This window comes from Amia ocellicauda, chromosome 6 (assembly GCF_036373705.1).
Source record: "Amia ocellicauda isolate fAmiCal2 chromosome 6, fAmiCal2.hap1, whole genome shotgun sequence".
NCBI lineage: Eukaryota > Metazoa > Chordata > Actinopteri > Amiiformes > Amiidae > Amia > Amia ocellicauda.
The window spans coordinates 22,337,815-22,363,034 of record NC_089855.1 but is presented as its reverse complement, the minus strand read 5'-3'; the positions used below and the strand labels follow the sequence as shown (position 1 = coordinate 22,363,034).

Here is a 25,220-nt window from a genome sequence, read left to right as displayed (position 1 = left end):
TTGTGTGGAACCCCCCCCCCAACCAATATAAAATACTCATTGTAATTGCTGTGGTGTTCAACAGCTAATTTAAGTGAAAGGTATATTCTCTAAAGTCATGTAGATTTCAGCCAAAGTATTTTTGTTAATTGCTTGTTTTTCATTCCTTCAACTGGTAATGTTTACGGCTCCCACTAATGTATTGACCTACATGGTATTTAGTGTTCTTCGGAATGACATAATGTACTAACCCTTTTGGCAATTAAGTCAAAGCACACATTCTCAATAATGTATTTATTATTTTTTGCCACTGTCCACATTTTGAACACAGATTAATACACTAAAACCATTTGAATTTCAAGATTTTAAATGTATTTGCTCTATTACTGTATTTGAACCTTTAAATTCTGAGTGATTTGTAATATTATTATTTTTTTTTTTATATAAAGTAAAATTCTTTGGGTACACTTTCACAGTACTTAAAATGTTATGATTGTTATTTTGTTTTGGAAATAATTATACTGTTGTTCAATTTATATTAATTCAAAGAGCACTGCAGTGGACAAGTTACTTGCAGTCAGTTACAAGAAATGTACAGTTAGTTCATATATAAGCTATATGTATCTAACTTATCTCCCTGTGTTCTTCATCACCAGAACCTGGTAAAGCACCTCCCTGAACAAGAACAACTAAATGCCTTGGTTAAGTTTAAAAATGAATACCCCAAACTTTCCGAACCTGAGCAGTTTGGAGTGGTGGTAAGTATACCTCATTATTTTGGAAGCAAGGTCACTAATCGATTCATATCAATTATTTTGCCCAATTGTAATGTATGCATCACAAATGCAAATATTTAGATTTTTAACTACGAAGGCAGAAAAAAGGGGTAATATACAAACCATGATAGGGCTTCACATGTATACAATCCCAGACTTCAGGGGTACCCATGTTATAGCACAGTATTTATTTCTCAGTTTTCTTTTGAGGCTCACAGTGCTGCAGTTTCCACCTTATAGACGAAACCTTGCCCTTTATATCAGGTCACTGTGCCCTCCGTCTCTTGTATCCATGTATTTGCTATTGCCCACCCCCTGTGGTGCCAATGCACTAATTCAGCAGGACGGCAATGGCCCTGTCACCTGCTCCCATCCATCTAAGTAATGATACAGATCATGATTTTTAATCAGGTTAACCTACAAGTAGGCACCATCTCAGCATCCACATTAGATCTTCAAATAGGCCTTCATTACACCACATGCTCCTTATTCTGCTTATGGAGGAGGGTGTATGCTGATGTGTTTGTAATTGATGTCAAATATCTTTTGAAACTTTGTCGGCTTGTCTTTTGTATGTGGTGGCAAACTTACAATACTTTAAGCTCTTGTCATAGACTTTGTGAAATCACAATCACAGGCGTAATTTTTGTCATGTACTGCATGACATTATTTGAATTTTTAATGTAATTGGTAATCAGTTTTACAAAAGGAATCCAGAAGTATTAAGACTGGGGGAAGTATTAATTAAAATGCAGATAATCCTGTCTTAGCAGCTTAGAAGAAAACACCTGTGGTTTGACTGATAATTTCTTATTATTATACTGAAATAGGGTAACCCAATTATGTCTTAAATGCTTGCTTACAGAATCCTTCAAAATAGATTTATTAAAACAGAGAATTTCAAATTAAATATCCATGGCCCTTACAAAATGTGTGAAAACTAATTTGTAAGCACAGTGTACAACATATACAGTAATCTATATAATTTCAAGTGCTTTACATTCTCTGCATGTAGGGTATTCATTAATACATTTTAAATTAGCGCTTCTGAGCCCGTTTTTAATATGGTATTACTGATATGTCATTCCAGATTAATTATGTTACACATTTTATCCATGTCATTATAGGGAACTTTAGTTTATTTGGACATTGCAGTAGTCCATTGTCTTTATTTATCACAGCCTCTATTGTCATTGGAGGCAAAAGTAATGGATACATGTTGTGTTCTATGGAATGTTTTCTGTCATTTCTTATTTGAATGAGAACATTATTTCAGTATTTTGCAGGTGTGGTTTACCTGTCAATACATCAATTATGCTTGTATGCCATTTATATATGAGTTTGTTCATTAATTAATTCAATAGGAATAACCTAATTGTTGGTACTATTAAACTATCCACTTTAGTTACCCGTGTCTTTGTCTTGAAAGCAGTCAGTTTTCTACTCGTCTTTGTATATAAAATTCATCCCTTTTCTGATTGTTGATGCCTAAATACAATTAAAACTTAAACTATCATATATTTCCTAGTGTTATTGTATTATTTTTACACTTAGCAGATGCTCTAGTAATAGAAAAAAATAAATAGTGCAAATCTGTTTTTGCACCCTTGCATGAATTCTCCCGGGCAAATACTGTCTTTGTCTGCCTGGCATTTTGGTTGTTTTAAATATCCAATTCCTGTACCCTTGTCAAACTCTTGATTTTCGAAAGAGTAACCATATGGCAAAGCAAATAAAGCCGTAAGTGATTTAATTCCCCCATCTGGAGTGATATTACAGATGCTCATAGAACTTTTTTTTATTATATATGTTATGTAGGGTGTAACTTTATTGTAATTTTTTGTTGCTGAAACTAATGATCCACTAATAGCTTAGGGGTGGGGTTATTTTCTTAAACATATTCAGTAATGAGTAGCTTTTACACATTCAAAATCTTATTGAATTCAGTCCGCTTTAAAGATTACTCAATTCACTAAACCATTGAAACAATTAAAGTCATTTAAATTAACATGGAAATACAGGAGAATCAGAAACAGAAACAACAAGACTTTATGCACATGCTAAAAAAAACAACCTAAAAATAAAAAAAAATGCTAAAAACAAAGACTAGAGACAGGCACATTTCACAAACAGCCACTTGAGGTAAATAAGCTGTCATGGATCTCTTTTGCAGAAACCTTCCATGCATTAAAGATAAAGAACTTGTAGTTTCCATAGCAAAAAGCAAGTGGGAATAAAATCGTGTAGCTTTAGACTTTCCTAACGTCTCTTAAATGATCATGTTAATAGTTGTTGAAGTGTGATGGTGTCTCTTTTTTTTATCACGAACATTAGACAAAACTCCAAGTTTCGAACAGGGAGTTCTTAAAAGATAATTGCAAAAGCACCAGCACAGAGCTTTTGAAATTAACATAGAAGCTTTTAGTTCAATTTGTTAAGGGAGATCTGCTCTTACAAATTATTTAACAAAACATATTTTTGGCAGGTGGTGCTACCAGCTTACACTTACATTGTAATATTCTCAACAATCAAATATCAGTACACACATTTACAATTATGTATGTACTCATAATGTGGTTAAAGAAGCAAACACAAAACACACTGAATAAACAGATATTTAATAAATATACAGTGGTCTGAATCCATAATTTGATGGAATACTCTGTGTAACATATAATATATATTCTGTATAATCAAAAGTAATGTGACATGTTCTTCACTGATAATGAGTTCACATGCTATTTACAGATTCATTTTTAGCACTGTGACCAGCAGCATGGTATTGTAATATTTTTGACAACATACTGCCATCATTGATGGGAATTTGGTGAAGGCCCATAGATCTACCAACATGGTAGTGTCACAAACCAATCCGTGTAAAGGGGCCTTAATGGAAGTCTATAGATGAGCTAATTAATAACTGGTAGTGAATGCCTACAAATGTAGAACAGCTCCAAATATGTACTGTACAAATGTATCTCACTGCTGTTTGCTCAAAGTATAAGACAGGACAAATAGTATTTTTATTAAATCTTAAATGAAAGTCAATTAATACATTTTTTCAAAAGCTATCTATTATTTAAAGTGACTCAAATAAATAAATAAATAAATAAATATTATAAATGGTAATACTATGCTGTTTATTCAAGATCTGAATAATCCAAGTCAAATAGAGACCAACGTGTGTAGCACTAAGTAATTGTCACCCTGTTATGAGTAGTTTGTCATCCATTATTTAACATACAATTTAACAGAAGATGTTGGTAATATTTGAAAAACTAAAAATAATAATTTTCCTAGTATGGTTTTGAATAATTCTATCCACATCCTGAGACATTGAAAACAAAATGGGAATCAGTCTGAAAAGAACAATACAGTGCTCTACTCATTTCACTGTTAGTTTTGGCACCTAAGAGAATACACCAGCCCCTAGTGAATTCCATGTATAAGACTAGGCATAAAATGAGGAAGGGAAAATATTCAAAGTATATGATAAGCTATGTAAGTCCTTTGTGTTCATAAGACATGAAACTTTCTTTCCATGAAAGAGACAAAAAAAACAACTGGGCCAAAGCAGCTTCAAAGCACTCACTCGGCCCTTAAACCTGGTTACCAAGGAAACTGTGTTTTTTTGTTTTTTGTTTTTTCCCTGTTTTTTTTTTTTTTCCTCTTCGTACTACTTTCTTCAACAGCACAAGGGACTGACGTGTGTGTATTACTGTGGCCAGGTATCTATATTAAGTCATTGTACTTTATATAACTTCTATTTGTAAGCAGCAAGTAAAATTGCATTGCAAAGCACTAGGATTTCTGAATATCAAGTTAATTTATGTTAAATCAATATGACAAAATATCACCAGACTCAGTGAAATTAAACTGCCTTTTTCCTTTCTATAATTCTGCTTTATTTGCTTCTGTATATTAACATTTTTCTACATTAAATCTGGAATCCCAATAAACCTTAATATGTTGGATCCATGTTTCCCCAAAACAGTACACTGAAACAATGAACCAATATATATATATATATATATATATATATATATATATATATATATATATATATATATATATATATATATATCATATTTCTTATTCTAATGCCTCTTGCCCGATTACACCACTACCTCGTAACCATAGTTACACTGCATCAGCAAAACCAATCAAAACTGATCTTGCTCAGCCTTTTGAAGATCTCAAAACATACAGCAACACATTGCTGTTTAGAAAGACAAGGTTTTTTATGATCAACTGTTCTGACCACCCTATTCTAGTTGCAAACCATGACTATACCTAACAAATTTGATAGATGAGTAATTACTAATTACCATACTTCACCTCAGTGCTTTGTCATGTGCCTGTTTTTCCAAGCCTAGAACCATTTAAAATTGTCCAATAGAACACTAAAGAGTACTGAAGTGTACCTCCATAAAATCCTGCCAGTCTTAATTTGAAGATTTAATTGTGTATTCTCTAATTAGATGAAAAAACATTTTCATTAAAATTCTGTTGTCAAAGATGTTACATGTTTTCACAACGAAAATGGTATACCATATCTTTCTCAGAATCATGGTTATTTTAATCATGAAAACTAAATTAACTTCAGTATATACATTTTAAAAAGCTTTGTCATTCAAGATGTATACAATATTACATTGCCATAATCGATTTGGGCTAAGCAAGAAGGAGAGGAGCTGTAGGTTTGTGGATTATACATATAGGAAGAATAGGACATTGAAGCTGTGGTGCACAATGGGGAGCATGTAGCAAGGAAGTAGTAAAATATACTTGAAGAGCATAGTTACCGACCATTACTTAACAACTATCACCACTCTGAGATCACATCCTATGACGGGCTGGAAATACTCAATGGTTACTAAACTTTTATTTGATCATTTTTACCATTTTCTAGTAGTATCAGCTGGGTGCTTGGTGCTGACGTAACCTATATCTGTCATAAATGGTCAATTTAAGGTGCAGTATGCAGTTAAACATTTCCCTTTCATACTAAATTAGGCTTATTATCAGGGCTTCAAGGTTTCAAGGCTTAGCTGATACATTAACACATTTTTATGACTGAACGCATTAAACGCATAATCCTGTTGTTTTGCTCAATAGCATAGGTTATAATTGACTAATATTTGGCTCTGTGAAAGGAAATCTGTTTCATTATTGAGTTCACAATAAAAGTTAGATGTGAGGGACACGCTTTGAAATAATGTTTGATTTAAGAACAACACATTTTGTGTCCTTTTTTGTACAATCCGTGTTGGTTATTACTCAGATGTTTTTCTCTTCATATTTCAACACTGTGCCAGCGTTTGAATTAACTCACACAATGTGTTGTCCTTTATTGAAACAACACATTTATTCTAAGAGTGTAACACCTTAATTGTGAATCTATGTATTAAGCCTTTTTGCACTTTGTAGTGTGTCCCATGGAAACAATACTGAATGCTTTAGGTTTATAGCCAATCAGGTTTTATTTTTTCTTGCTTTGTCATATACTGTTCTGGACATGTGGTGTGACTGAACAGTGTAATTCTGACATGTTTTATCAAGTACCTTACATTAACCGTCAGGAGCTAGTGCTTATATAGCCTAAGAAAAGCAATAATGGGAATTGCTGTGCTGTCTGCTTTTTTACGCATACTATTTCTAGTGTTATTAAAACTAATCATAACAATAATAACACCATTATTATTATTATGACGACGATCTTCTTCATGGCAGCATGAATAGTTTTAACTGCAAGCCCCCTGTATCCTAGACCTTGGGTTTTCAAACCGGTCCTGGAGTACCCCCTGCCCTGCTGGTTTGTGTTCCAACCTAGGTCTTAATTACTTAATTGAATAGTATATTGCTTTGTTAGTTCAATTAAGGATTCAGTTAAGCAATTAAGACCTCAGCAAGGCAAGGGGTACTCCAAGACCAGTTTGAAAACCACTGTCCTAGACAGACTCTCTCATCATCTCTGTCCAGCATAACAGCCCATGTAAACTCCTGTTCATTATTTGAATGGGCATTATTAATTCCAGTGCGTTCCGTAATATTTAAACAAACCATCCCATTATTGTATTATGAATGAGGTACTTTGCATTTGGAAGACTAAAATAAACTCGCAAACATGACCTCAAATATGAGAGAAATGTGTTGTCATGCCGAAGATAACATGAACATGAACAACCACAGTAGGATTTTGTGCTGGTGTACAGACACAAGAATTCTTAATGGCAATGTTGACTTGAGGTTCATTAGACCACGACTGACAGCTGACTTCTAAATAATAGTCACAGCAGTTTGTTAAAGCGTCATTTTTGTCATTATTGACAGCCCCTGTACACATATTGCTAAAAAGGGCCCTGTGGGCTTGATTTTAAGTTCTATACACAAGTGTAAATCAATAGAAAGTCAATGGGGTTTTGTGCTTGCGTACTTGTTAAAATCCAAGCTTATATGTTTAGAAATATGTCTCTCATGAATATTATATTGATGATTCATGTTTTAAACATTTTGTTGAAATAAAAATACATTTACACCAGTTTTGTCTTTGCTAAACCCATATTGATAGTTACAATTAATCATAGGTATGAATACATAGGTATGAATACAATTTGGAGGCAAGTGTACATATACAGGTTTGTTGTTTGTTAATAGCTCCAACAAAGGCACCTAACTGTGTTGCTTGAGATTTCTGTTGGACATCCTCTGGTGCTGTTTATATGATTTGATCTTCATGTATCTTCCATCTGATCTAGCTTTCACTCCCCTCAGCATACCTGACCTAACCTTATTATACCTTAGGCAGTGAAACATCACCTGGCGGGTGTATGAACATAGCAAACATTTGCTTTCCACAAAACAAGTAAGAGCTGAAAAGTTTAATTGGCTTTTCGCCTTGAGGGATAGGTCTCAGCGGACAACAACCTGGCAGATAAATCTAAATAGCATGACAGATTTTGCATCAATATGAAATTCAAAGTAACTTGACATGCTCTTGGGTGTACACTTGAGATATTTTCGGTCTGCAAATGTATATTACAAGTGAACGTGTTAAATCGTTTGGCTGTAGATGAGAGAGCCCTTTTAACATAATAAATAAAAATGTCCTGCTTTCTGTATTTATCTTTTTTCTCTCTCTTATGTTGGAATCGTTTTTTAATATTATAGTAGATCTATCTTGTTCAAAAAAGTTTTGAATTTGTGTGTTTCTTTAAGGATTAGATTAATCTTACATTAAGGGAGGATATCCATTACAAGATGACAACATATTTATACAGGCGCATGTCTTTTTTTTCTGTGCCCCAAATGTGTTCATTTCAATTTTTTTCTTAATTTATTTTATTTTACAATAATTTCTAAGCAAGGACAGTCCTATCTTTCATTAAATACATTTGGCACATGTGCTTGTTTTACTACTCGACACATTATGTAATTTAGTTATTAATCTAAAGATGATTCATTCTTGTTTTTTAAAGATCATGGAATCTTAGTTTTCCTTCATAAAAGTTATCACCACTTTTAAAATATGTCTTAATAGATTGGTAAGGTTGTATAAATTCAGAAACAGTGATTTATCTGTTTATTCAATCATATTAGTGACTCGTTTTGCTTTTCTGTGTAAGTGATTTATTGTAAATGTAATATAAATACTGGCAATGCTTAAACTGTAAGTAATTTTATGCTTGGCAGTTATCACTCTACCAAAACATATTTAGCAAGTCTTTTTAGTTTGATGCATCAAAGGTTTTACTTACAGCACATGAGTTCAGTGTATGTTTTTGTTAAATGTTTTTGTTCAACTGTGTTAAGCAGTTCTGCTTACAAAACAGTAAGAATAAGAATAAGTTAGTGTGCACATGAGCCTGTGTCAGTGAATTCACTGCTCTAGAATATAGAGAGTGCATCAAATCCCTTGCTTTTGAGGATCAGGCTTTTGGTGTAGAGAGTTTTGTCTGTGCGGCTCAGACACTTGGAGCTGCGCCATTGACGAATTTCCAGTTTGCTATACAAATGCTATGTAATTACAGAAGAAGTCGGTTTACTGTGTTTAATTGAAAATATTATACGATTTAATAACGTCACTTGATTTAATTTGTCAGAAATTGACTTCATAGTTTTTCTTAACACGATGAAAAGAATGCTTATAGTCACATTGGTGTGCGTGTCTGTGTAGTTGCCCCTGTCCCCATTTGTGCTTCTAGAAATATGAAGAAAGTATGCTTATTTATATTAAAGTTGATATTTAAAATGTTAGACTGATTATACTAAAATAAAGTTTTTGTTTTTCATTTTAAACCCATTTAAACGTGTTACATATTCAGTAACAAAACAGACCATGATGCCTCTAAACTATAAATATATTTGCATGTATTTACTTTGCCCTATTAATTTGTTTTCTAACTCTAACAAATCACTATTGAGTTAAACAACCCCTTTGGTAACCTTGAATGAAATAACATTTCATACGTATTTTAAAACTGAATCAAGAATGTTCTTTGCATACTCATTCTTTGTAAAAAAAAAAAAAAAAAAAAATCCCCCACAGCTGAGTGTGATTTAATATACAGTAAGTTTTGATTGATTTAAAACAAGAGGGATTTCATTCATAATTACATGCAAAAATAAAATCATTTTAAGTTGCAATTACAACTTATTAACTATGAGTTTCAGCTGCCGAGATCTAATATGTGCAAAATTTAAAGAAACACAGCACCTGAAATAATGATAAATATATGTGCTGGGGGGGATAACTACAAGACCATTTAAGAATATATTGTTTCTTCAAGCCTTGACACTATGACACTAATAAATCATCTTTGCTTATATACAGTTGAACGGAGCACAAATTCAGAACTGTTTTTTCCCTCTGTTTTCTCTACGATCAGATGAGTGGTGTGAAGAAGCTCCGGCCACGTCTCAATGCTATTCTGTTTAAGCTGCAGTTTGAAGAGCAGGTGAACAACATCAGACCTGACATCATGGCTGTGAATGCTGCCTGTGAAGAGATAAGGAAGAGTAAAAGCTTTAACAAGTTGCTGGAGCTAGTTCTGCTAATGGGAAACTACATGAACTCCGGCTCCCGAAATGCTCAGTCGTATGGCTTCGACCTCAGCTCCCTGTGCAAAGTGAGTCAATGTTTTCGAACTACACGCTGTACCGACACCACATTTGCAAGCTCATACCCCCACAGTTAACATTACTTTAAAACCTTTAACTTCAGAGAGTATACTGACATCTTTGTAGCCTTTTGAAAGAGATGTCCTTGATACTTGCAAACCGAGACCTTGAAAGGTCTAGTTCGAAATACACTTTTTCCTGCATGTCTTTGAAAGCTAAACTCAAGGTATATGCGTCTGCTATCAAATGGTGAAATAAATTATTCCTATAAACTAAAAAGGAAGTGTGAAGATTTTTCTTCCTGGGATAGACTACTTGGTAGGATGTAAAGCAGACAACTGTTCCAGCTCATATTTGCTGCAACCTTTTTCTGCAACCTTTGTCACTTTCAGCTTCACTTGGTACCAGGATGGTTATGTCAAATGAATGTTAGTGGCAGCTTCTTCTTTTTTTTTTTTTTTTTTTTTTTTTTTTTTTTTAATGGCACAATTTCCCAGTGAATTAACTACACAATTTAGTAAGGTTAAAAAACAATTGAATACACATGGTAAAATATTAATAATTTTCCTACATTTTAATTAGTACGATTTTATTTTTACCACTTCTACTACTGCTACCAATAATAATAATAATATTCTGTTTGTCTTTTTCACAGTATATTTTTTGTTGGATTTGTTTTCCTTTTCCACTGCCAATCATGTCAACAACAGCTCTACTTCTCAGCAGGGGGACTGGAAACAAATGTTTTCCAGAGGCAGTGGAAATCAAGCATACAATAAACATTGTTAATTTTAATATTATTATTACTGTTGCTGCTATTTAATTCTCCCGTACATGTTCTGTGCAGCTTACATTTGCATGTTCGGTAAACGGTGCATTTTGCCGTGCACAATCGGTTTTATTCTTTTACGTGAGTGGTGAAAATCCACCTGTTTTCTTTATCGATGTATTGGCTTAGTATTCATCTTACGTTTGTGTTAAAGATGTCAATCATATCAACTCCTCTAAGTATTTCCCTTGATAAAATGGATTTCCTGAAATGTTTAAGTTGATTTACTATTTTACCAATAACCACAATGTTTGTATCTGCTAATCTAAAAAAGTGCAGAAACAACAAGCTCCCCTTTTCTCATTATTTCCTGACATGATCCTCTACCTTCAATGCTGCTCACACTTTGTGACTTCTCAAACAAATGTTTGCCAAATCAACAACAGACCATTCTACCTGTGAAGTAGTCTAATGTAGGCTCCGCCCTACTCGTTTCATTCCTTTCCCAAAGTCCCTATCTGCTAAGATATTAGCTAGCTCACTTGGTGAAACCTAACGTTTTCTTTGAATGTTATTTCATTATGTGTAATAACTAAATGTTATTACTGCTGATATCTCAATTTGGTATAATGGCCTTCGTTTTATATAGCTTATAATAATATTTCTGGAAACCACGCTGTGTCTGCAATAACCTATTAAACAAAGCAAATAGTATTTCAGTCGGTAAAACAGGGGTCTTCCAAAACAACAGCTTTACTTTTAATACTTATTGCATTATGTTTTCATAGTTTTCTCTTCCAAAAATAAGAAAATGGGAAATAAATAAGTGGAAAATAACAGATTGTACTGAAATTGCTTTAAGACTCATACACACTCCCTGTTAAGCAGGACTTTTAATCAAAGTGTTTGTTAATGGCACATTATCATATCAATGGCACCATTACCCCATTGCAGCCAGATATATTATTGAGCCCTTTCGTAGTCCTGGCCTTGAGTTTGTCTTAGTCCAGACACTGAAGAGGCAGCGGATCTCATGTTGTAATCAACATGGCACTGGATCTGCTGTCCTTGATGCCATACAGCCATACAGGTGGCATAGCAGATCTTTACTGTGTAGATTTTGCTCTGCTGGAGTCTTAGTCTAAAAGATAGGACTGGTTAGGTTGCCCCATATATGGCTGCCAACATTTATGGAGCAAACAAATGTAAACTTTGTCATGATTTTGTAAGATAAGAGATTCTAACAGGAATGAATCCAGGTAATTTCACAGTATTATGTAAAGAAAAGCTACCCACACACAACCCTTTTTTGAAGCAAACTTTATATTTCAATTGCCAGTTAACTGAATAGGCTTGCAGATTTGCTTTTATTTCATTCAATTTTTTACCAGATTTTTAAAAATATATAAACACAAGGGATTTCATATCTGGTTGTACTGTTAAAATTCAAGGCTATAGTTTTTTGTTTTATAGTTTTTCTCAGAAATGATAATTTCCAAAGGCATTAAATACTAACTGTAGAACAGGTGATTATCATGTCTGTATTTGACTGCAGAAAATTATAGTAGTGGTCCATATATTTTTTTTTTTTTTTTTTTTTCCTGGAAAATACTCATATTGCTTTCAAAGCGATGTTTTAAAATGATGGTCACAATTGGCGCGGATTTGTTGCATTTTTATTTCGAACATGACAATATGTCATTCAGCTAGTGTATAGCGGTGGATAACATTGTTTAGATAAAACACTTCAAGGTCAGGTCCTGCTTTTTTAAATTCTCTCGAAGTACTTTCTGCTATATTCTTACTTAAGATGGAATCATCCTTAGCCGTATAATATAATTGTTCTCCATTGGGAGAGTGGAGAAGATGGCAGTGAATAATGAGTTATTGAGCTATGATGACACCTTTTGGCATTCTAACTAAAAATACTTATGCTCCATATTAGCAGCAGTGTAGACTCTAGCCTGAAGCTCTGAAAGCTGTGAATCTCAGTCATGATTATATGTGAAGACTGTCAATCCAGTGAATCTTTACTGTGCTGAAGGTAATGCGATAACTCCATCCTGCAATATGGTGGATTTCAAATGATCTGTAAACTGAAGTTTGACAGAGAATTGTTTACCAAACAGCATAATATATCTCAAAACGTCCAAATTGTCTGCAGGCTTTTAGTTGCAAGTTTTATGTCATTGCAAGAAGCAGAATAATAGAGAACATTTTAATATAATGCACACTGAAGCAATATCGCCTAATGTGAAATTGTCTCCACATAGCCCTGTTCCACGTCCCAAAAACAGAAAACTAGAAAAAATAATAACTAGTAAACAGCACGGAATGGAGAGCTTGTTTCAGTCACTTTCCAGTGTTCATTCAGCACCAAGTGGACTTCATTTTAGAGCCCTCTAAATTTTAAGTATACTATTTTACAGGTGTAGTTAAATATATACTGAGTGCACAGACGTGTCTTGTATATCCACAGCATAAGTCCCATTCGCACTTCATGAGGTCCTCAACATTCAACTTTTATTCATTTTATGGTATTTACCTGGATACCTAACTACAGCATACCTTTCTATTTCCCTTAGTTTCCACATGTGCTGATAAAGAATTGGGTCAGAATTTCAGTTACGCTGAGCCTCAACTTAATCATCTTCTTATAACAACTTTTCCTGATCCAGCTCAAATGAGCCCAGATCTGATCCCATTTTTTTATCCTGTTAGTACAACCTGCCTGTGATGTCAAAATTCTTTGTTCCTTTCAAGAGTTTAAAAACTGCTATTAAGTCTCCTCTTGGACAGCTTCTGCTGAGTTTAAAGAGATAATCATAATTCATGCCCTTTAGCCCCAGAACAAGTCTAGCTGCACTCTTTAAAAAGTCTAGGTCCCTTTCATGACATTGCGACCAGAACTAAGTGTGTTTTTCAGAAGCGTCTTAATGAGGGCATTGCTCAGCATTCTCCTAGGTTCTCTTCAAATTAATTCTGTCTTTTTAGATATATACCTAAGTATCCTATTTGTCTTTATAATTGTTTACATGCCACGCTGATAATAACAATATCAAAAAAAGTGCTTGAAATCTGACATCAAATAAATGTTTACAGTACTAGATCCACAGGGGTTTAGACTGTTCTCATCTGCATAATAAGTTTACATTTGTTTGAATAAAATAAATATAAAAACAGAAGCTATACCGTACACTATTTATTTTACATGTTTATTATGGATTGGACTGGAGTGTGATAACGTCAGATAGGACACATCATTTGTTTTTATCAAAGCCCAGCAGTTATTCTGAAGTATTCACACTATAATACAAAATTGAATGTTGATTAGAAACTAATACAATATAGAGGTAGAGGTATACAGATTTCATTCTGTACTTCAAACTGTTTTCATTGTACATATATAGGGCATTTCACAGGGTAATATACCTGAAATTGTCATGTACATACACAAACCCTAATTCCTTGCATCCTGTTCTCCCCCTTTTTCAAATTGCTATAGCTGTCATATATTGAAATTGAAGGTTGGTAATCATAATTGACAATGAAAAAAATCTGCTTTTCCAATTCGGGTGTGATTTTAGTGTATACCATCAAATTAACTTGTCAAATACAAAGTGGCTTTCTTTCTTTAAGATACCGCTTTTATATTCATCAAAGAAAGAAGCTTTTTATTTTAAGAAAGAAACAACATTTTAAAAACAACTATTTACTTCAAAACATTGTGGGTCAAAATGCTCTTATTCGACTTTGTTGATCAAATGCTGATTTTGGTGTATGAAGCTTCAAAGAGCATTTAGCACTATTTTGCTTTTGTGATGAACAGAAATAGGGATTACTTTTGATTTATGTGTTTATCTTCACACCGATATAGAAAGTACAGTTCACCCGTGCAGTTGCAGAAATCTTTACATATTTTGTTCTTGTGATGGGACAAAGCAGACACATTCTTAACAATAAGTCACATTTATTCCCAAGGTAGGAGAAGCTACTGATATGCAGTGATAAATATCTACCCAAGACATCCATGTTGACATGGCTTGGACAGGCAAACATTTCAATCTATTAAAGGTTTGGCTAGCAATCTGATTTACTTTTAAAATCAAATACTTTGAAAATGTTTCTTTTGAGTTGACCTTCTGTTTGAAGGAACATATGCAGATTAAGCTGAGGTTCTACTACAGTCAGTGTAGTGTTTTGTTTCCGAGAAAATCTTCCAGTAAAATATTCATATTCCTTTAGCTACAATAAATCTTTTATACAGACTAGCACTTGCAATTTTGTTTAACATGCTTATCATGTATGTATGTATTTATGGTATGTTAACATGGTTTGTAATAACTGTAGTTTTTATTTTATTATTGTTATTGTTTAATTTAATTTAATGTCCATATCTTAATCATCAGGCCTGAGTGAGACTCTGTACCATTTATGTAACTCCCAGAGCTTCCAAGTGATACATTACAACCATTGTTGAAGTGCACACATTAAACAAATATTTACATTCAGAATATATTGTTGTGTGTCAATGACACAGTATGATAATGATTTGTAGTGATACAGATCATCACGTTCAAATGACAGCTAATTTAAAACAATTTATTGGTCATTTAGGCAGCTGACCCCAGCAGAGAGAGAAGTAGGTTTTAGGTGAATGTGGAAGCATATGCATGAATGATAAATGCATATGCTTATTTTTGTCTTAGTTATTATACTATGTAAGTATTAAAAAATCTGTGGACATGCACTGGGACTTTTACGAATTACAGAAGTAAAACCTCCCCGTGCATTTGATTTATTGAAAACAATATTAAAAAGCAGAATATAGTATGTTTGGAAAAGAGCAGAGGTGAAAACAAATTCGATGTTTTCAGTAGTTTTAAAGTAACATTGTGATAAATCTGCAATTAAAAATAATGAAAACCTAAATCCTCCCACCTTGCTATCTAAAATGTATTTACTCCAGATTTACCTTTTACTAAGGGAGAAAGGAAAAGTGAGAAAAGGAGGTGTCCCCTCATAAGCTAACATACATTCTTTATGCAGAACTTTGCAATACTACTCAATTATGTTCAAACAACAGTTCTATAACGGACAGGCCTTTGATATGATAGAAAAAAGTCTATAGAAAATGGCAGAGATAGATAAAGTGATGTATAGAATATTGTAACAAAGGAAGAATTACAAACATGAATTCCATTTGTATGCCATACAATTACTGAATATTTCATATTCTGCATACTGTTGATGTTACGCTGTTTATCTATGTAATGTTCAGGGCATGCTGTCAGTTCAATATCCCATGTTAAAAATACATTTTGAGCTTGCTTGATTTGTTTCCTTCTGTAACATTTTTGGCAACGAGTTTAAAAAGATTTAAAAAAAATCTGTTTCCGGATTGATTCCCTATTCCTTCTATTGCATGCTGGGCCTTCTAAGTGCTTTATATGAATTTTAATTGAATAGCATATGAAGAGTATTAAAAAAAGATTAATTGAGATTTAAAATTCTGGCATGTGCAATGTATGCAATATAAATGTGCTATTAATGCTTGGAAATGCAGCACTTGTCCTTCCCTGTGTGTCACTGGCTATTATAAGCTGGTCTTGGGTATCCATTTAAATATCATATTTTTGACCTTTGAGTCTTAATTATGTGTATTTTTTTTCCCTTTCCATTAGCTGACTCATTTTGATTTTTAGCATTTTAATGGTGCCTTTTGACATTTTGGTGTTTGTTCTTTTTGCTAGCATGTCATGCGTGGCTGTGTAACTACATGTTCAAGGCACAGTTAAGAAAAGACAGAACAGATTGGAAAGGCTAGTTTACTTCCCAATGTTTCATATCTGTACATGTTAGAAATAACCTACTGGCACTACAAAGATATTTGATAGTCATTCTCCTATTAAAAAAAGATCCCGGTCAGGTGCTTTTTAAAAATTAGTGAGCCGTCCTGCACTCTGTCCACCAACAGGAAGCATGCAGCCTCTGTTAATTCCATACGCAATTTCATACGGTGTTACTGGATACTTCTAATTTGTTTCATTGGTGTACCACTACTCACCTTTTATACTCTCCTGCCTGATGCCATTCCAGATCTCCCAGTCTAAAAATTACTGGATGAGACTAATACAAGTTGAGTATGTGGGTATACAATCCACAAAGAAAAACAACTGAAACATTAGGGGCTTATTCTAATTCAGAGAAGACTTTCATACTCCTACCCAATGTCTCTCATTGCATCTTATATATACACTTCTTTGCAGATGTAGAAACAGAATAAGAGTTGATTTGTTTTCCCTAATAGTCAACTACTGTACCGATGATTGTTTTATTCTGCCTTATGTTAGAATACTTTTAGTAAAAATAAAATGAGTGGTGTCATAAATATAAATCCCTAAAACATGCATGTATTACACATATCATTGAGCTGAATCAGAAAGCTTATTTTTAAATAAGAAATAAGTTGTTCTATTTTGTATAGATGTTTTCCTTCAATAATTCATTCAATTTCAACTCAGTCAGCATGTTTCATGAAGCAAAACTTTTTTTTTTTTTGTCCAATTATAAAGGCATCTTGCTGAATCAGCTGATAATGGTATTAATTTAAGGCATTTGTTGATAACATCTTCTCTGACTGGATTTGTCAGAGGTTAAACCCGTCCTGAAATATAATTATCCCTGTGCCAAATATGAATGGGAATTCAGTCTGTTATAGCCGTTTTCATCGGGAGCTGGTTTTCTCCCATAATTTAGAAGAGCTATCACTATCAACAGTTTGATTGACCTTTCTCATTCATATTTTTTCTTCAGCTCAAGGACACCAAATCAGCCGATCAGAAAACAACCTTGCTTCATTTTCTGGCTGAAGTGTGTGAGGAGAGAGTTCCGGAGGTTCTGAAGTTTGTGGATGATTTTCAGCACGTTGACAAAGCCAGCAGAGGTTGGTAAAATTTAGTTTTTTTTTTTTTTAATATCTGCCATGTTTCTAAACCATCTAAACACTTATGGATGGCTAGAAGTAGGAGCTTTAATATGCTCTCCCTATGGCATATAGCACACCAAACTTAAGTGAGAGGTTTCCCAGCACTGGCTAACCAGAATGTCTTGGCCATAAGTGTCTGATGCCCTTCCGTCTCCTCGCCCATAAATCCCAGAGCTCAGGTTCCAAGTCAATAACTGCCCGTTGTCTGATGGTCCTATGGTATGGACTGATATCTACCATGGCTATACAGTAATTAATATTAAAAGCAAGGCATCATCCAATGAATGAACAGCTCCAGATTTAAGTCACATGCCTCTATATCTATAAACTGTTAATGCGTATGTTATGACTTAACATCGCTTTAGATGTAAATTGTATAATAGTTATAAATATACAACATTTCCATTTGCAAATAGTATGATACTTGTTTAAAATGTGCTGTATGTTATATCTAATAATTAAATAAACAAGGGAGCTTAGTCTTAAGAAACATTTATGCTTTTTTTGTACTGATGCAATGTAATTGTGATTGATTAATATTCTGACAGTTTTAGACAAACATGTTTAAATGGTTTGACTTTAATATTTAATTTGCACTCTTAAAAAATATATAAATGCAGTTAAGGTTCTGTTATTCACTTAAATATTTGGATATTTGGTATTATGAAGTAGTGTTATAAAGATTAAAAGGAATAAATTGCCAAGTTAAAGTGTTCAAGAAAACTCACGTATGGCCATTTTCAGAAAGACCAAAGAAATGATTCAGGGGTATTGGGTAATTTAGATAAAAATGTGTGTGTATATATTTACATACACATTGATATTCTTGGCATAAGGCTAATCTACAATAATGTACTTGTCCCATGTGTATGAAGGTAAGTGGTGTGGTAAAACAAAGCAGATCTTTCATCCTTAAAGAGCTGAAACCCTCTTGGATCTGTGATGATGTAATGAAAGCGGCTTAAAAATATATAAAAAACAAACAAAGACCAAAACATATTCTTAGATAGAGCTTTAATTACAACCAAGGATCTCAAAGAACTGCACAATGACTCTTCAGCTAAACTGCAAAATATAAACCAAAGTGCAGCCCCACTGAGATGCATCACCCCCGGGCAACCTAGTGCCGTGAAATAGTCACAACACAGGAACATCTAGGGTGAGAGAGGAAGCTGACTGTAATCTGAATTATATGGCGACTTTAAGCAGGCCAGATTTATTTTGCATACATAGAATTTGAAAATAAATCTAGGATTACCACCTCCTGCCCTTGCAAAAAAGTGCCTTTTTTGTGTATGCATGTATATGAGATTGGATACAGTGTTTCACACACACACAGAGAGAGAGAGAGAGAGAGAGAGAGATGGAAAGACTAACATTTCAGCCAACCAAGCCAATAATGATATTTAAAAAAATATGAAAATAATTTTTTTTTTCCAGCATATTTAATATTCACAACTATAATTTTATTTATGTATTACTGCATAAGGTTTTCTGCTAACTATATGCAGATGCTATTCCTGCTAAGGTTTTCTAGAACTTTATGAAAAAGGCTGATCAAGTGAGATCATTTCTAATTGGATTTTTTGTGTTTATTAATTTATTTATTTATGTTTCTCATTTGGTGTTGACTCATGTACTTGAATGACATACTCAAGTCATTAATTAATCACAATTTAAACTAATTTCCTAAATCATTAGTACTGATTTATTTGAGTCCTTTACATAACACTAATTTAAAATTGCATTCTATACCATACACTCAGCTGAAAATGGACATGAATTTTGAACAGGCTGAACTTTTCAGACACATTGTATCTATAAGAACAACTGTAGAATGGCAGACTAGCTTTTATATCTGGAGACTTGAGACTTTTTAATGTCCTCCAAGTATTCGAAAGGCGCTATGTGATGCAAACTTCAGACCTTGAACAGTCACGTCATGTACTCTTGTATTTCTGTTGATGAAGTTAACCTGTTCTAAATGAATGAATTATTCAGAATGGCATTAGAATAAAGAAACAAATGTGGATGAGGAAATCATTTTGTAAATCATGACATTTTTTTTGGGTAATGCAATTTTGTGAGAGAGTGAAAGCCACTGCAATGAGCCTGGAATGAAAAGTGACCTTCAGCACTCATTTATTTTAATGTAGTTATACTTAATTATTCCTTGCTCCAAAGCAAGCATTCATTCTTAAAATACATTGAATTTTACTTTCATTATGTACAAAATTGCCTTACAACCTTTTTTCTTTTTCTTTGCTCTTTGTTCTTACTTTTGTGTGTGTGTGTGTGTGTGTGTGTGTGTCAGGGGAAGGGGGGCTAGGAGCCTCTGCAATAGACAATGCTGCCTCAGTCAGAACTGGTTTTACTACTGCTGTATTCAATGTATGTTCAACTTATAAATAGTTAAGAGTGGAATAAGATGTTGACAAGAAATGTTTTCCATAATTGAAGTTGAATGTATTCACACGCTCCATTTAAAATGATTATTCTCAGATTCATTTAGTTTAATACATACTTTTCATTTAACTATACTTATTTATCACAACAGGGGTTGTGTAAATGTTTGACTGCCACACATTGATTTCTGGGGAGTCGCAGTCACAAATTTAACACACTCCCTGTCTTAACTCAGTTCAATCAACAGGAATCAATAGTTATCTCTGGACTGAATAAATGTTCAACAAACTCTGAAAAGCCGTCGTTGATAAATACTACAGCTATGTGTGTGTCTATGTATGTCTATTTATGTTTACGTACACACATTTATGTTAATTTCTGTGTGTGTGTGGTTCTCTATTTTGCATCTTTATTTTCTTGCTTGGAAGGAGAGGTTGGTTCCCACTTTTCTGACATAAATACATTAATGCACTAATAAAAGGCCTCCTTTTTAACAAAGCTAACATTAATCGAGAAAACTCCTCATATTTTCAGTTTTCTCATAAATCCTTCATGCTACACTAGTAATGGGAGTCGGGGAAGATACATTTTATTTTATCGCCTCATTGTACAGCAGACAGTCCTGAACATCTAGGTCTGTGGCCCAGTAGATTCTTACATTAATTTCTCAATTATGAATTCCTTCTGTAGAGTAAGACATAGCACATCTAATTTAAACTGACTGATACTAGAGTACAAAATTGATGTATGTTCACTGTGGTCATATTGCTTGAGGCAGCACCATGAGCATAAAGACAATTGGGTACACAGACTGTCGCAACACATCATTTTCCACTTCACAGGAAACTTTAGGGCAAACGCTACTGAACAGAGGCGTGTCCCTGTGCAGATGGGCGCCTTACAGGATCAAAACCTGAGAGAACTGGAAATTTCCTCGGCAGCTCTGTAAATTAAAATCAGACACCTTAAAATCGGTTTCTGAGTTGGACTGTGATGTTGTAATAACATGTACACTCACCTAAAGGATTATTAGGAACACCTGTTCAATTTCTCATTAATGCAATTATCTAATCAACCAATCTCATGGCAGTTGCTTCAATGCATTTAGGGGTGTGGTCCTGGTCAAGACAATCTCCTGAACTCCAAACTGAATGTCTGAATGGGAAAGAAAGGTGATTTAAGCAATTTTGAGCGTGGCATGGTTGTTGGTGCCAGACGGGCCGGTCTGAGTATTTCACAATCTGCTCAGTTACTGGGATTTTCACGCACAACCATTTCTAGGGTTTACAAAGAATGGTGTGAAAAGGGAAAAACATCCAGTATGCGGCAGTCCTGTGGGCGAAAATGCCTTGTTGATGCTAGAGGTCAGAGGAGAATGGGCCGACTGATTCAAGCTGATAGAAGAGCAACTTTGACTGAAATAACCACTCGTTACAACCGAGGTATGCAGCAAAGCATTTGTGAAGCCACAACACGTACAACCTTGAGGCGGATGGGCTACAACAGCAGAAGACCCCACCGGGTACCACTCATCTCCACTACAAATAGGAAAAAGAGGCTACAATTTGCACAAGCTCACCAAAATTGGACAGTTGAAGACTGGAAAAATGTTGCCTGGTCTGATGAGTCTCGATTTCTGTTGAGACATTCAGATGGTAGAGGCCGAATTTGGCGTAAACAGAATGAGAACATGGATCCATCATGCCTTGTTACCACTGTGCAGGCTGGTGGTGGTGGTGTAATGGTGTGGGGGATGTTTTCTTGGCACACTTTAGGCCCCTTAGTGCCAATTGGGCATCGTTTAAATGCCACGGCCTACCTGAGCATTGTTTCTGACCATGTCCATCCCTTTATGACCACCATGTACCCATCCTCTGATGGCTACTTCCAGCAGGATAATGCACCATGTCAAAAAGGTCGAATCATTTCAAATTGGTTTCTTGAACATGACAATGAGTTCACTGTACTAAACTGGCCCCCACAGTCACCAGATCTCAACCCAATAGAGCATCTTTGGGATGTGGTGGAACGGGAGCTTCGTGCCCTGGATGTGCATCCCACAAATCTCCATCAACTGCAAGATGCTATCCTATCAATATGGGCCAACATTTCTAAAGAATGCTTTCAGCACCTTGTTGAATCAATGCCACGTAGAATTAAGGCAGTTCTGAAGGCGAAAGGGGGTCAAACACAGTATTAGTATGGCGTTCCTAATAATCCTTTAGGTGAGTGTATAACATGTGTTTAACATATATATGTAAAATCACTTCTGAGTTACATTTTAGCAATCATAAATCTCATTAATGGAGACTGAAAGTCGAATCATTTTTAACTTTTCAAATGTATTTTAAAGGCAGCTTATCTAACCGAGTTATGACTGTGGCCATGTTCAATAAAATTACTTTGTTTCACCAGTGCAACCAATACCATTTCCTAGAAGATCTGTAAAGATGCTATAATGTAGGGGGTGTTATGCAACAACACTTGAGTATTTTCAGAAACAGCACAACCAATTTAAATATCTTAACGCTCTAGTAGAGCAACGCTCCTTTAAGGCGACTCAGAATGAGTTATTTGCTAGTAATTAATCAATTTTCTCCTCATGAATGCAATAATGGCACAGTAAATAAATTGTATTGAGTGACTAGGCCGATAATTGCTGTTTATCATGGCATGAAAACATATTGTGTTTGTCACAGTAACAGAACGTGTGCTTAACATGAAAATGATCTGCAGTAAAACATGGCAATTTTTTTTTATTTTTATTTTTTAATTGTCTACTGAATTTTACATATATGAATAAGAAATAATCTTTCATAATGTACAACTTATCTTTGAAACCCATCTATTTTTAAGAGTTGTGGGTTAATAAAACAAGAGCAAGCTGATAAGTGCACCTTTTTAACATCATATATGTGTCGGAGTCCCAGCAATGCCCTGTTAGTCCCTTTCATACACCCTAGCATTGTTGGCACTGTCTATGTCACACCCTTTCGTATATTATTGCACTTACGAAATTATTAATATATAGGGTACAGCTGTAGGAAGCTTGAAGATGTTGCTGTAAATTGTAGTTCAATTATTATTGGCGTTTCTTTATAATCTAATTTGCCATGCATGGATAACTGAGTTTTGCTGCTAGGGGGCGATGGTTCATATGTTTAAGCAGGAAATCGGTAACTGAGATAAAAAGTGCAGCAGTCAATAAACAACCCCCCCTTTATTATTGTAGAGCTGAGAAAATGATGGCTAGATAGTGTTGCACAAGTCCTCAAGGAAAATTGACAATGGTAATATTATTATTATTATTATTTAAAAAACAATAATAATTATAATATTATTATTATTATTATTATTATTTATAACTGCCTAAATGTGTAGTTTTAAAGTGAATGGCTTTGAAATGGTTCATCTAAATAACACTTCGGATGGTTGTCAGTAACTGAACCAATTCAAATTGAGTGTTTGATAGTTCCTTTAGTATAAGTACTACAAATACTACTATGGTTTGTGTTGAGTCCTGTAGTCTTCAAGGAGTGTGGAACTACTGAAGTATGAAATACTGTATGTTCTGCAACTTTATTTCCATAGGAACATAGTAACATAACTCCATAGTTATATGTATGGTCGTCTATGGCTCTGCATTTTTTTTTTGTTGCCATCTGCAGATATTTGACTAAATGTGTGCTGTGTTGGTCTATAACGCAGTGAAAAAGTGTCTGAAAAATAAAATTCTAATATTTCTAAATCAGTGTTCCAGTACAGATTTGGCGCATTTTGACAGCTCAAGAAAGTAAGATGTCAGCAATGCAATGATGCATGATTTATGTGCATGGAGTGTGACATGGCATCGTGTATGGACCAGAGACATCACACACTGATACCACTCCCACCATAGATATCTATGTGACCGACTGCTTCACTGCCTTTACTTTACCCTGATCCCCCACCAACACCAGCCCCACTACTTTCTGAGTAAGAACATTTGACAAGTATTTTCAATGTGATTCTCTTACGCTCTTTCACATTCATATACTGTGTAAGTGCCTGTTGTACTACAATTCTTTAGCACAAACACTTTCAAATTTAAAATAGTTTGCCTTAAAATGTGTATATATGAATGTAGGTATGTAGGAAGTTTTCACCGACCTTGGACATTTTCACATGTTGTTTCAACCTGTAATGTTTATTAATTTCAATGGGATTTTGTTTTCTGTTGATTTCCCCAACCTACTCCACACTTTCAATGTTGGATGTGTAACAAAACAAATCAATTACATTTAAAAAACTGAAAAGTCTTCATTAGAAAGGTATTCACCTCCTTTGCTATGATACTAAATGTTCTCGGTTGAAACCAATTGCCTTCAGAAGTTGAATGGAGTCATGTGTGTGCCGTAAAAATGGTTCATGTGATTTCAAATTGTAGGATCTTGTGGGATCTGTAAGTTCCCATAGGGTAGTGCATTCAACTTTGGAAAGAACATGAGAGTTTACAAATGAGAGGAGGCCATTTGACCCATCATGCTGGTTTGTTGTCCATTAATAACTAAGTGATCCAAGGATACTATCCAGCAACTCTCTGTGTGAAGAAGTGTCTCCTGTTTTATGTCTTGAATGCCTTGAAGCCCAATTTCCATTGGTCCGTTTGTCCTTGCTGAACTGGAAAAGCGCCTCTGAATGTGGTTGATGCCTTTCATGATTTTGAAGACTTGAATCAAGTCCCCACGTAGTCTCCTCTGTTCCAGGGTGAAAAGGTTCAGTTCCCTCAGTCTCTCAGTAGGACATTCCCTTCAGACCTGGAATAAGTCTGGTTGCTCTCCTCTGAACTGCCTCTAGAGCAGCTATATCTTTCTTGAAGTGTGGAGCCCAGAACTGTCCACAGTATCCAGATGAGCTCTAACTAGTGCATTGTACAGTCTGAACATTACTGTCCTTGTTCTCAATTCTACACTTTTGACAATATACCCTAACACTCTGTTTGCCTTTTTTATTGCTTCCCCACATTGTTTGGATGGAGAAAGTGAGGAGTCCACATAGACTACTAGGTCAGGGTCCCCATGGTCATGGAAAATCCTGGAAGAGTCATCGAAAAAAATGGCCATGGAAAATGACCAAACAATATTAAGTCATGGGAAAAAGCTCCACATATAACCCATTTACAGCATACATGGGATATAATGTA

General features: G+C 34.5%; 1 protein-coding gene across 2 annotated transcripts in view; it reads left to right on the top strand.

The window, feature by feature from the left end:
* Window positions 1-25,220, top strand: part of LOC136751235 (protein diaphanous homolog 3) — a 371,067-nt gene that overhangs the window by 248,025 nt on the left and 97,822 nt on the right. For both annotated transcript variants that reach the window (XM_066706676.1, XM_066706675.1), the window contains 3 exons: window positions 636-737; window positions 9,644-9,883; window positions 17,461-17,590. In XM_066706676.1, coding sequence (XP_066562773.1) covers window positions 636-737; window positions 9,644-9,883; window positions 17,461-17,590 — 472 coding nt within the window. The remainder of the gene's footprint in view (window positions 1-635; window positions 738-9,643; window positions 9,884-17,460; window positions 17,591-25,220) is intronic.